This window comes from Dunckerocampus dactyliophorus, chromosome 10 (genome assembly GCF_027744805.1).
Source record: "Dunckerocampus dactyliophorus isolate RoL2022-P2 chromosome 10, RoL_Ddac_1.1, whole genome shotgun sequence".
Classification (NCBI taxonomy): Eukaryota; Metazoa; Chordata; class Actinopteri; order Syngnathiformes; family Syngnathidae; genus Dunckerocampus; species Dunckerocampus dactyliophorus.
This window is the reverse complement of record NC_072828.1, coordinates 28,058,163-28,072,118: the sequence shown is the minus strand read 5'-3', so window position 1 is coordinate 28,072,118 and position 13,956 is coordinate 28,058,163. Positions and strand designations below refer to the sequence as shown.

The 13,956-nt window shown below is 41.1% G+C and overlaps 1 protein-coding gene across 1 annotated transcript; it reads right to left on the bottom strand.

Moving 5' to 3' along the window:
• Positions 1 to 119: 119 nt before the first annotated feature.
• ppp1r2 (protein phosphatase 1, regulatory (inhibitor) subunit 2) lies at positions 120 to 13,767 on the bottom strand. The gene is made up of 6 exons (XM_054790759.1): positions 13,418 to 13,767; positions 8,431 to 8,538; positions 7,553 to 7,636; positions 5,160 to 5,266; positions 4,688 to 4,861; positions 120 to 2,122 (listed from the first exon to the last, which is right to left on the bottom strand). The coding sequence occupies exons 1-6, from the start codon at positions 13,546 to 13,548 to the stop codon at positions 2,103 to 2,105; spliced, it is 624 nt and encodes a 207-aa protein (XP_054646734.1). The 5' UTR covers positions 13,549 to 13,767; the 3' UTR covers positions 120 to 2,102.
• Positions 13,768 to 13,956: the final 189 nt, after the last annotated feature.

Sequence of the window (13,956 nt, the reverse complement as noted above, 5' to 3'; positions counted from 1 at the left end):
ACTGCCACGGTTTTGTCCTGTCTTGCGCCATATGTAGTTGAACGGCGCCATCATCTGGCTGGATCAGAGTTTGCTCACCCAGAAAACATGAAATCAAGAATGACTCCCACAAACACAAGCAGCTAACAACGTTTTTTTTTATATATGGGGAGACACAAACAAAAAGTACACACAATGTTGCGATGATGAACACGAAAAGTGCAACCAAGATCATTAGAAAAGAAGTGGTGAAAAACCGACCAAAATGGTGGAGGAAAAAAAAAAAAAAGACAACATGACATCAACATGATGTGCACATAACACGAAGCACGGTAAGGGTCAACTAAGAGGCGTGAGCATATTTTTTTTTGAATGATTATGTACTTGTTTTCAAAGAAAACGTATCTTGTTTGTGTTCATCATCAGGAACGGAGCAGAATGACAAGAACAAACTGCAACAGCCCGGTTTGCATAAATCAGGTTTTGTATTTGCACAATATGCTCAACACATCAACAGTCACAACAAGGAAAAAAAAAACAATACAGGACACTTTTTTTTCCTTGTTTCACTCTGTTTAAAATGATAACTTTACAGGAATCCATCATAAACGCAACACTGCATGTATTTATTTACCAGTAGCATCATCATCATCACCACCATGAATTACACCTCCTGATTGGACATTATTTAAATCATAGACGCAATTCATTCTACGTTCCGCATTAGAATTGAATAGACGAAGCTTAACACATATGGAAAGCCCAATACATCACTCGTGTAAGCGAAAGCACAGTCAATGTTGCCTGCGTTCAAGTTGTGATCGTAACACATCAGTAGCATGTGCTTAACCTTTCCTCCTCGAAATTGCTCGACCCGAGAGAAACACAGAATCAGTGTCGAATTTTGGACTCATCAGCTTTTTTTTTTTTCCTCCCATGAAACAAACAAAAGTGTAGGGTGGGGAAAAAAAATATTTCCTGGAAAGTCAGTACTTTTGAAACGCCCAATGTTAAATCTTTCAGTGTTTAGTTAAGATGAGTAAAGATATTTGTTCATAAAATCACCCAAATTAGAAGTGAGGCTGAAGATCGTGTGTCTCAAATGGAATACTTCCGTCAGTACGCTATGCACACTGTATTTTAGCGTAGGGCTGTCCAAAGATGATTACTGTCGGAAAAATGACAATCGCAGTATTTATTTCTGCTCTCCTTTTTAATTGTGAATTGCAACCACTCGAGTTTGTCCCTCCCCTTTTGCTACGTGGCCACGATGGCGACAACTGAGGGCGGTAAGGGCCGTTTTGAGTGCAACATCCAGGTACTTCTCAGTGTGAACGCCCACGTCGAAGTACGGCAAAATGCAGTGCGCCGTCAGTACCCGGATGTTGCCCTCAACATGCGCCGCCAATCATCAGCAATGGTTGCAAGTCACAATTATAAAAAGGAGAGAAGCAATCGATTTGGGACAGCACTACACTGTCCAAATTCACTCAGGAACAAAGTACACAGTGTACATAGTATACATATTTAAATCTAAGTACATAAGTGCACGATTTGAGACACAGCTCATGTCAACAAACTACAGCATCCATGTGGCTGTTTAATGAAAACGCTCAAAGATATCCTGATATAATATCAAAACAAAGCAGAGAAGTAGGTCACAGATTAAAATAAAATCCATCCTAACTGTAGCCAGCACAAGCGCTGTTGTCTGAGACGCCATTGGCCAGGCTGCAGGGCTTCCCTTGGCTTTCTTCAGGGCTGACCTTCTAGCTGGAGGGCCTACAACGGGCCTGTTCAGCCACACACAAGTCCCAGCTATTTTCCTCACAGGCCTTCAACTTCCTTTCACAGTCAGAATGTCTTCAGTGCGGCCATGTCCAGTAAGGGGGGGGGGGATTGGGTCTCGGGACATTATTTGGCTAGGCTTTACGGTTGTATTGCACGTTTTTGTACTAGTGGAGACAGATGAATTGAAGGTTACTGGCTGTTCAGAGGAGTTAAATGGGTGAAGCGGTGTCTTGTGCTTGGCCTGGCGTTGAAAACACACAGCGCTGTGATATTGTCTGGTCTGCATGGTGACGCACACGCACACACACGTACTGGAGGGGGAGACGCCTCGTCTAGGAGTCCAGAGAATCAGCTGGAGTGAATCAGAGACAAACATTTGCGATTACTCATACTCACGCTTTTCAGTGGACAAACAGTACGTGGCTGTTGGCGACAAAGTGGAGTAAAAGACGGCAGTGTCCGCAGCTAAGGCACATACAGCGCAGGGCTAGCATTAGCATATTGTGTGTATTTTTTGTCATTTGTATCCTCAAATCGGCTACCACCTACCGACATGACATACAGTGGAACCCGTTTAAGTTGACGCCTGACTCACGTCGGCACAAGCAGTTCTTGACATAACCCGAAACGGAAACAAGCCTTTGCTTGCACATTTACTTGTGGCTTTGGCGACAGACAGAAGAAGAACGTGTGATAATGGACCATTTTCCCTTGGGCCGCCACGAATAGATTTGACACTCATAAACACATTATAATGGGACTGTGGCTTGTTGTTACAATTTTGTATAGTAGGTGTCGGTATGCATCGTAACTCAGCTTCTTAGCACACCTCACATGCACCTGGTCTGCCAGAGAATAAGAAGATGAGGGATCAGTATTGCCCACTTAGCGACTCTGCTGCTACATTTAGTGAGTATTCAGACACCCTCCAGAGGCTCTTTTTCTTGTGTTTATCGCGGTTAATTAGCTCCAGACGCGACTACGATAAGTGAATTTCCGAGAAGTGGGATTCAATATTAATAAATGAAATATTTCCGTAGTTAGAAAACTTGTTTACTGTCTAAATACGTTTAACATTATTAGAGCCCTGTAGATGTGAAATAACACCCCCAAAGTCACCTTTACACTCCTATTCTTTGTTTATACAGCATTACGCAGGCAGCATTATGCATCACTGCAGGTGCATAACAGACAGTCGCCGCTAGCATAGCAAGCTACTGAGCCAACTAGTTAACCTCTCCAATTTACTTATTTTAACTTAAGAAACACACAGCAAACAAACCACAACACAGCAATCATTTATTTATCAATGCATTTCTTTAAAAGGCCGCACGGTGGTTGAGCGGTTAGATCGGGAAGATCTGGGTTTGAATCTTTGGTAGGCATCTCTGTGTGGAGTTTGCATGTTCTCCGTGTGCGTGGGTTTTCTCCGGGTACTCCGGTTCCCTCCCACATTCCAAAAAAACATGCATGTTAGGTTAATTGGAGACTCTAAATTGCCCCTAAGTATGAATGTGAGCGTGAATGCGATTGGCTGGCGACCAGTCCAGGGTGTACCCCGCCTCTTGCCCGAAGTCAGGCGGGATAGGCTCCAGCATACCCCCGCGACCCTAATTAGGATAAGCGGCACAGAAAATGGATGGATGCACATTCTTGAAAAACAGCGATAAAGTGAGGGAGCGATGTAGCGAGGGACGACTGTATCGCACTCACAGGCGGCTCAAGTCTTGTTTGTGACATTAAAAAAACAGACAAAAAGAAGCAACAGAAGAAAGTTAATGTTTCGTTCCAAATATAACGTTCAGACTGCAGGGTATGTTGCCCAATTCGGACTTTGTTGTTAAAATCCTATATTTATGTGGTCGTTCATACTACCAAAAAACGCAACTTGTCAATGTGAACGCAAAGAGGCTGGGAAGTGACGTGCATGCGCAAAAGCACAACGTCACACCCATTTAAGTAAAGACTGCTGCAGTGTGTGGCCGCTCCTCTGCGCGTGTGTGGCATTTTCAAGGATTTTGTGCAACGGGAGTCAATATTTTCTTAACCAAATGATCCTGCGGAGCAGATTAAGAAGACGGAGGGCTATGGCAGTTTGTGGAGAACTTGCTGTGATGTCTGTTCCGAGGAGCGTGTGTGGCAGGAACAGTGAGCTGCTTCACTGACACTTTACAAAAAATAATCTTCAGATGACAAGCGGAGCTTTTGCCTACATCGGTGAGTATTTTTCAAGTCTCGATAAGCACGGCAACACACTTTCGATGTCGTATAGGTCGGATATATGCGACCTGACATCGCATAGATGTCGGATTTACTGTATATCTACATACCGATAAGGCCTGAGTCGCAATTGAAAATAATCAGAATTGTGCCGTTCGCACTAACGTGGAAAAAAAAAATCTGATACAGGTCGCATATGAGCAAAAAAAAAAAAAAAAAAATCGGAATTGGCCTGCAGTGTGAACATAGCCATTGTCTCTCCCACGTTATCCTCTCTCACGAGGCGTCCAGTACAATTAAATGCACGTGTCATGGCTAATTATGCAAGTGAGTCAAATTAGTGACTTGTACCGACTTTTAGGACAGCTATAAAGCCACATGTGGACGGAAATGGAGTCTCAAATTTCACGTCAACAACAGCAGCTTCAGTGGCCACATAGACGGGTTGTCCACTTAAACGGGTTTGACAGGATAACCTTTAGTAGCAGTCGAGGGAAAGGCTTCTTGAGACGTCATCTGTACTTCTGTGAAGACAGTAGAAGACAGAAGTACAGATGACGTCTCAAGAAGCCTTTCCCCTTGATGGACAACTGCTGTACGACTGAGAGCCTACACAGACACTTTAGTAGCAGTGTAGTTTTGCCAGTGGAGAAGTTTGTTGTTTATGCAATGAAATGTAACTGTGCGTTTGTCTAACCTTCCTGCGGTGGGTCCACACTGATCTCCTCTGCCTCCTCCGTCTCGTCCCTCATCTCCTCATCCTCGTCCTCGTCATCCTCCAGCTCACTGGCGATGAGCTGCCGAGCCAGTTTGATGTTGAGGCCCTCATTGTAGTGCTTTTTCCTCATCATCTGAAAATGTTTCTTTTTGGCTGCACAGGAAGTTTAAAAAAAAAAAGAAGAAGAAAAACATCATACACTACATGTGCACGTCACTAGCTTTTTTTAAGGCCGTTAGTTTGACATTTAACAGAAAAGGGGGTCGATTAAAAGGCAGCAGCTTAGGAAAAATCAGGAAAAACACTTCAGTTATGTTTAAAAGGCAAAATGAATTGACAGAAAAAAAAACACCACAAAATATGCTCGAGAGAATGTGTTTTTCCGTGAGGAGAGCGAGGCCCCCCATGGGGTGTCACTGAATTAAAGAGTCAAATTGGTGAAATGGCTCACCTTGCTCCTCAGGGGTCAGCTCCTCCTCCTCCTCCTCACTGCTCTCCTCTTCCTCTTCCTCTTCTTCCTTCATAAATCGAGGTTCTGAACACTCTGCTGCTTTGAGCCTTGCCAAAGAAAACAAAAAAACCCAAAAAGAGTACAAAGTGTGTCTGTCGTCCCATCACAACTTTGATGAACTTCATTGTGGCTATTCGATACACTTTTAAACTGGTCCTATTTGCTGTGGAAGCAGATGGAGAGAGCGTGTGAGTACTCCAGCATGAAACAAAAATAACATCCCTCACACACAACAGCAGAGGACCAAGAGAATAATGCTTTATGGCTGAGCGGATGGTGATGGATGGCCGTGGGAGGGCAGGAAGATCCCATTTACGGTACTACTGCTCTCCAACAAACTGGCCTGATTCAGCGTGTCAGCTTCAAAATGCGCCAACAACATAGCTGACATTCACAAACACCACTTTTATGCATTTAGAGAACAGGCGCATAAATCATTGATATTTGTTGGCGAGGGCGGACGTGGAGGTCATAAAAGTACAGGAGGAAAAGAGCAGCTGATATCTAGAGGCTTCAGTAAACAAAGGAGGCTAATTGACTGGCTAGCCTGGAGCTAATCGCTTGTCCCGTCTCTGCACCAGTGCACTTCCATTATATGGCACAAAACGGGCTTGCACAATTCTGCAAAACAAAAAAATGTGAATCACAATTTTCTTGTTTAGAATTCAAACTGCAACTCTCGGGCGATTTTTTTTTTTTTGCACACACGCCTGCTGTTCTTAACTCATAGAATACCAAAGACATAGTTATACGTTTTAAATTAAACGCCCGATTCCCAGCAACGTATTTATACATCTTTTACGTTTTTTTGAGCGAGAGGTAAAGAGAGGTGATGATGCCCCACTCCACTAATTCTATGTCATAAAAACGGCCCCAAGGTGGCAGAAGTGCATTTGATAAGAGCTCGGCCGTGATCGTGTGAACGTGATAGAGCGTGGAGGAGTGTAGCGTGTAGAGTGTTACGCATTATAGTAAAATTTTAACGCGTGCACACACATAGTTTAATACCAAACGTGAACATAGTAAATAGTTCATGGTGTAAATAGTTCAAGACACTCGCATCTTCTTCCTCGGTGGAACACATACGTAAACAAGATGGCTGCGGCGCTCTGTCGTGGAAGTAGATGCGAGCGTCTTTATCACATACACATGAGCGCACAGGCGACAGTGCGCAGGAATACGGCGGGAGACAAATATATAACGCCAAGGGTTTTGTGAGGAGATTTTTTTGAGAAGGCATTTTTGTGATGCAAATGTATTCATCTTTTGAACGTATATTGTTTTGAGAAGCCAAACTCTTTATTTAATTGTCCTTAGCAACTAAGTGGAATTACGCTCTACATCACGGAAATCTGACCACAACTGGACTTAGGAGACCAAGTGGGGGGTAAGTCACTGTTACAGGACTACAATGCTGAAGGGGATATCATACAACTTCATGTCAAAAAATCTAAAACGATGCACTTCAGTGGCTTTTTAACGAGCAGAGAACACATGCAGTAAGCATTCACGCCGGAGCTGCTGTCGGCCACTCTCTACACTGCTAACCTGCTGCTAGCGCTCCGCTAACAGTCAACCCTAGCTAGCTGAGGGCACCCATGTCCCTCCCCAGGCCGCATTTCTTAAAAGGCGCACACAAGTCACAGATATTGTACTACACTTCATATTACCGTATGTCTTTTGAAAGCCTTACTTTTCTATTTTCATTCATTTCTCAATTTTTTAGCTTGAAAATGCCTAATTTAGGCCATGGATATTTACAATTTGCTTAAATACACTTTTCTTTACTAATAATATTCAACCAAGAAACAGCAATCAATTATTATTATTATAATTTTTTTTTGTAAACGTGATGTTCCAACTGCAAAGTAGCGAGGGACAACTGTATTGACTTGCCTGCTAGCTTCTGCATAAAAATCACATTGTAGCATTATTTCATTCATGGCTACGCAGGAAATTAGTATATTAGGATGTAATGTAACATAAATCACACCAAAAAACAGAACAAACATGACAGATTTATTTGGACTAATCTGCCGGTCGATTCCAGTGGCCGTATTCTTTTTCAGCTTGGAAAACTCAAGAGTTTCTCACCGTGTGTTCAGTCATGTCTGAGTGGAGCATTGTTATAAAGTGCAGCTGTTTTTTCTGGGAAAAATTAATGTTGATCCACCACAGTAAACAATGCACAAACAGTCCTTGCTCTTCCTGAACAAACTCCTACTGCTTCCTCACATTTTTACGGGGGAAGTTGCAAAAAAAAAAAAAAAAAAAAAAAACTATTTGCACCACCGTTATGCATTATATGCATTACATCAGTCATTAATTCTTACTTTGAGGTCAGGTCATCCGCGTGGAGCGCCCCCTGGCCCTCCGAGTCGCTCAGCGCCCCCTCGTCCTCATCGTCCCCAACCATCCTTAAAAAAAATAAAAATCACTGGAATGATTGATGAACTCATTCAATACCAAAGACGTATTTATACGTTTTTATAAACCCCAACGCCCGATCCCAAAGACGTATTATGTCCTTTATGGGGTTTTTTGCACGAGAGGCAAAAAGAGGTGATGACGCACACTAACGGATGCCACTTTTACAGCAGTTTTTTTTTTTAACGGCCACAAGATGGCAGAAGTGCATTTGATAAGACCTCGGCAGGGATCATGTGAATGGAAAAAACACACACGACAGGAAGGAGGAAGTGAGAGAGCGTGGGGGAGTGTAGCGTGCAGAAGGTTACGCATTGTAGGGAAATTTTAACGCACGCGCACGCACGCGCGTGCACACACACAGTTCAGTTCCAAATGTGAAAATTGTAAATCTTCCATTGTTATATTTGTAAATAACTTATTTTGATGTAAAACAGCCATTTTTTGTGTTCTTTATGTTGGTGTGTGTGGTGGTGTGTTGTGTCAAAGTGAAAGTTATGCTTGAAATGTATCTTTTCACAAAAAGTTGTTCCCTTTTTTAGTCGGGAACTGATACTTTCCTGAAACTTACCTGTGTTCTATTGCTGGTTACTAAAAAACGGAAAAAGATACAAACAAACGTTTTTTTCTGATGAAAGACGGGAGTCTAATGTTTCTTTTGGTAGGGTCCTTGTTTACAGTATATAATCACAGAACACAACATTGAAAGATCAGTCAAAATCACCTGAAATGGCCGGTGCGGAAGGGGTTGTCTTTTGGCTGGGGTTAAATGAGTCAAAGTTACCTGTTATAAGGTGTGCTGGGCTCATCTATCTTCATCAGGCCATAATCCTTGTCTGCTGGATGGTAGGTAGCCAGGATGTTCATCTCATCCCACTTCTGGGATTTCTTCCTGTAAAAAAAAAAAAAAAAAAAGAAAAGAAAAAAAAAAAAAAAGCGTTGAGAAGTAATTGAGGGCCAGCGGATAGGTGAGTGTGTTGCAACCACTACACACCGCTACCCACCGCCATCCTTCCTCCAGGGGTAGAAGCAACCAGATTTAAACTGGGGCTGAACATGTCCCAGATCTCACTTTGGCTGCTTTATTTTGAGAACGCTCAAGACCGAATGCATGAAAATGTCATTACAGCAGAGCACGCTTCAGTCGGTTGAGTTCTTCTCTCGTCATTAATACCAGACTCACCAAGTGGGGGGGCGGCAATGGAATAAGCAACCGCAACTACAAGATAAATATAGAGTTGCATGATGATGATGTTCCCTGAAGGTGGTCTACAAGCTGGCAGCATTTTGCTTCGAGAAAGCTCATTAAATAAAGTGAGTCATCAGGGACAGATGAGCAGCGCTATCAGGTGACAGAGAGCAGTGAGGAAAGGTGCTCCCCTACGGACTATGGACTCAACGGGTATTGTTTCACTATAGAAACAGTAGCTGGTCAAGATATACAACAAAGCAGTCTCAGTCTGCTCACGTCTTAAAGCAAAGCACCTGTCAAGTGAGTCATACCTGCAATCTAACCTTTCATCACATTCTTTTAGTAGGGCAACACACTTCGAGATTAGTGTTCTTGTTTAAACTACACAAAGGGAATGTTGTATTGTTTCGATGGAAGTGGTTGAATGGGTGGTGGTACTGTATGTCTCAGGCTTGCTCAGGATATCCTTTGCTTGAATAAAGAGTCATGTAGGGACATATGAGCAGGAAAATGTGTGTAGGCTGTTGTAAAATTCAATGAAAGAGTATAAACGTGTCAGCCAGCCTGGGGAATACTCACGCCGGCATGCATACAGTACCTCACAAAAGTCAGTATATCCCAATGTCGAGGTGTCATTTCGTCAGTGTTGTCCAAAATATTTGCAGAAATGTGAGGGGTGTACTTCCTTTTGTGGGGTACAGTAACTATTGCACAAGAACACACACACACCAATAAAATATGACAAGCGTTTATGTAAACCAAGGTGTTACTGCATGTATTGTCAGAAGCTGAGTGGTACTTTACTACCATATTGACCCAAATATTACAGGACTCTGATTACTAGATGATCACTCTTTTTCAAGACCCCCATTTTTAGCAAAAATATTTTTAAAGACATAAAAAGCCAAAATGAATGAAATTTTTTTTTAGGTGTGTGTTTTTAGGTGTGTGTATTTGTATTTGTACTTTATTTATCCCACAGCGGGGAAATTCACTTGTTACAGCAGCAAGCAAGATACGCAAGTAAAGAATACATAGTGACTACAACATGGTTCAGGTGGTACAGGTGTGTGTGTGTGTGTGTGTATATATATATATATATATATATATATATATATATATATATACTGTATATACTGTATATACAGTATATATACAGTATACTGTATATACAGTATATATATAGTATACTGTATATAGTATACTGTATACAGTATACTATATATATACTGTATATACAGTATACTGTATATATACTATATACAGTATACTATATACAGTATACTGTATACACTGTATATACAGTATACTGTATATACAGTATATATATAAAAAACACACACACAAACACACATATACATATATATATATATATACACATATATATACACGAACACACACACACACACACACACACACACAATATATATAAGAATGCAAATTTATTTTTATTAATTTCATTCACTATTTTGTATTTAATATTGTATAACATAGATAATAAAAATAAATACATAAATAAAACAATCAGATCAATTAGATACTTCATTTCATAGAATCATCAATTCAAACGCTACAGTGCAACATGAAAATGTCCTTATATTCTTATTTTATATATATTAAATATATTATATATGATTTCAAAATGTTTTTTAAAATTATATATTACATGTAAATATATTTTAAAATATGTAGACATTTTTTATTTTATTTCTTTGTATTAATTTCATGTAATATTTTTTCATTGAGCATTGGGCATCTGTTTTGCTGTAGCTTTTTTTTGAAACCCCGTATTGAAAAAGATGTTCGGAAAGACATCAGCATATTGTGTGAGACTTCACTGTACCTCGCAAGAGCTCAGTTCAGGAAGCCTCCAACGATGCATTGCGTGTTTTGGGTCTGGGGACGCTTCTGCAGATTTTTTTGGTTTCCTGTTTTGAAATCCAAAAAAATCAGACGTCAACCAGCGTCCTGGAACTGTACTAATAGGCTTTTGAAGCTGGGCTACACAGAGGTCCCTTCTCGAAAACTTTTTCTCCTTTACCTTCTCGTCACTCACACAGACTATTTTTGGGATCAACACAGAAAAGGCTTGATTCACTGCTGGGAATGGAATTCACTAATAGCTGCCATCTCTGGCCTCATTTCACACAGTGCTGCTCTGACTTTACAAGCTCATGTCTCCAGCCTATGCTTGGGTTAGCAGGCGCTGCTATAAGGGCTGATTAGAAGATTTCTGGGGTCTCCCAACAGTACATTTGATAAAGCAGTAAGATCATCCCTTATACTTTTTTTTTTTAATTGTCATTTTACAGCCTGTTTCCTGCAGAATTCAACTTGGGTCAACAAACCACTTGTCAACGTGTGCACAATAAATACAAAGTAAAGTATTACACCAATCCACACATGCATTGATTAGGTTTACTTGCTACCCACTACATTTCTAATCTCCTCCCAAAATTGTGCTGTCTTTAGAGCCGCAATGCAGAACATTTTACGACTAGCCTCCAACCTCCTCTAACAACCATCTCCTACCTAGCGTGTCATTCGGACTAAACAACCACACCAACTGCAGCATCATCTCAAATTCTAATCTGGGTAGACGTCTTTGTCACCACTTTGTATTTACCGGCAGACAAAAGGAGATGTTACACATTTTTAAACAACAAACAAATGACTGGTGAACACCCCATAGAATGGGCTGGAGCCGGTTTAGATGCTATCTGAAAGATGGCAGCATTCTGCAATGTGATATATATGGTAAATATTCCTAAGAAATGTGACCAAAAAGGAATGGATTAGTGCATCTTTTGGCACAACTGGCAAGGTTGTTCGTGATAAACCCGCATCACTGGTTAAACTAGGCAGCAAAGATGAGAATACATAAGATACAGTAGCTGTGGTAGAGCGGGGCACTGAAGTGGTTGCAGAGGGGCTGCAGATCTGGGGCATTAATAGCATCAACACAAAAAGGCTCCATTTGAAAACTGAAAGCATACTGGAACACTATTTGGATTTTGACATCAAAGTAAAGACCTTCAAAACAGCTAGTTTAGCATCCGGAGTATGCAAGTCGGCACATTATTTTGGGAATGTTAATACATTCTTACTTGCAATCCAGTAAGAGCTGTATTTTTAAAGAAAAATTACCTTTCCAATGCTGACGATAATGATGCTTGGCTTTGATTGACAATGCTTATTATTGTGGTTTGCAGTGGTGTCTCTCCTATGACACTGCAGTGTTTCGCACACGTTGAAAAAACTCACGACGAGCTTGTCAACTCATTTGAAATTGCAGGAGGTCATTACTCAATATAACAGTCTGACTCACAGTTTCATCTAACAAAGAACACTAAACTCATCACACAGCAACTTAACACTCAAAAAGGTATACCAAATAAATATGCAAACATGTACCAATAGGAGTTTAAAATAAAAAAAAACATTTTAAAGTTGTTTGCGCCATTAAAAAAAAATCAACAAAAAGAAGCAACGGACGAAAGTTAGTTTGTTGTTCTAAACAAACTTTAATTTGCTTTTCATGTTTTTGAATGGCCAGTTATGCAAATTAGATGCTTATGTCATTACGCCAACTACCACACCAACACAGCACAGTCCCACTGTACACCAGCAATATACACCCCACCTGGATTTAACAAAGCACAAAAGTGCACACAAAAAGAATGCAAACCCCAAAAGCACCAAAAAAGATGCAGGGAACAGGGAAAATGCTGCAGATTAAAAATTCTGCAAATACATTCGCTGCGCAAACTCAAAAACTAACGCAAAAGAACAGGTTGTAAATGCCAAAAACACAAACAACCCGTCCCCAAAAAACTGCATGAGAGGACTACAGTCACTCGGGACTACAATCCGCTGGTAGGCAGACCAATACCCATCTCAGCCGGTCTCGGTGTCTGGTCTGACACTTGACCAAATGAACCATACTAGCAGAGCAAATGGACTAGAGCTCATTTTAACCAAACAGAAATGACAAGTGTGAACAAAAGTACCAACTTACAAACTTGCAGCATTTCTCTCATGCACTTGTTGTAGGGCATTTTGCATTTACTTGCGGTGTTTTTGTTTTTGGATCATTTCTGTGTTGGAGCGTTTGGGCGTTGCTGCGCGTTTTCCCCCGATCGGCCACCGTAGAACACTATGTGAAAAATGTGACAATAAATGGGTGATCAAGCGATATCACTGATTGGGGCCATAATCGTGACCTCTGATTCCTTTGGTGCCAATATTAACTTTGATTGTGAGCTAGGAAAGAGTTAAGTGTGTTTATCTGCCATTCATTGAACTACTACGGCTTGTCATTACTCGTATACTGCCCTATACAGTAAGTTTAACAATAAACCCGTAAATATGCACGTTTATTAAGAGAAAATAATAATACTCAACCTAAAACCACTTTGTCGCCGATAATAGCAACTCAGTGTTTACGGAAAGCAAAGTTAGCTCGTCGGTGCATGCTACCAAGCGTGGTTGTTAAGCTAGCTGGCGTTGCCACACACACACACACACACACACACACACACACACACACACAAGACACACGTCTGAGAAGAACACTTACTGCTGGTCTTCATCCGAAAGTCCGGCGGTTTCTTCGGGTTTATCTCCCAGAAAGTCATCCGGTAAAGGTTTGATACCGGCGGCGTTATTCTTGTTTTTCAGGATGCCTTTTATCGGCCGAGGTGCTGCCATTCCCACGCACTGGCTGTCAGGTGTTCAAACTCCTCAACTGAATTTCTTTTCACTCAGGATTCAAATAATGGATCGAACATGCTCGCTTTGACAGCTTAACTTTCTAATTCATTAAAAAACAAACATTGCGAGGTTCCGTGGAGAGTGAGGACATTTCTGCTCCGTTGGTTTACCGACTGGCGGCGACAATGTTCCGTGTGAGAGGATTGTACCACTGGAATGATGACATAATATCGCGATGTTTTGAAAGCGAGACTGCCGTGTAATGTTTAAACTCTCGGACATTTTTAGACCCGCCCTCACTACCACAAAAATAGAAGTTGCCTTTTTTCGCATTGTTTTACAATGCCACAGTTTTTTGTCATAAAATATAATGTATTTATTTTTATATAAATGTAATAGATTTAC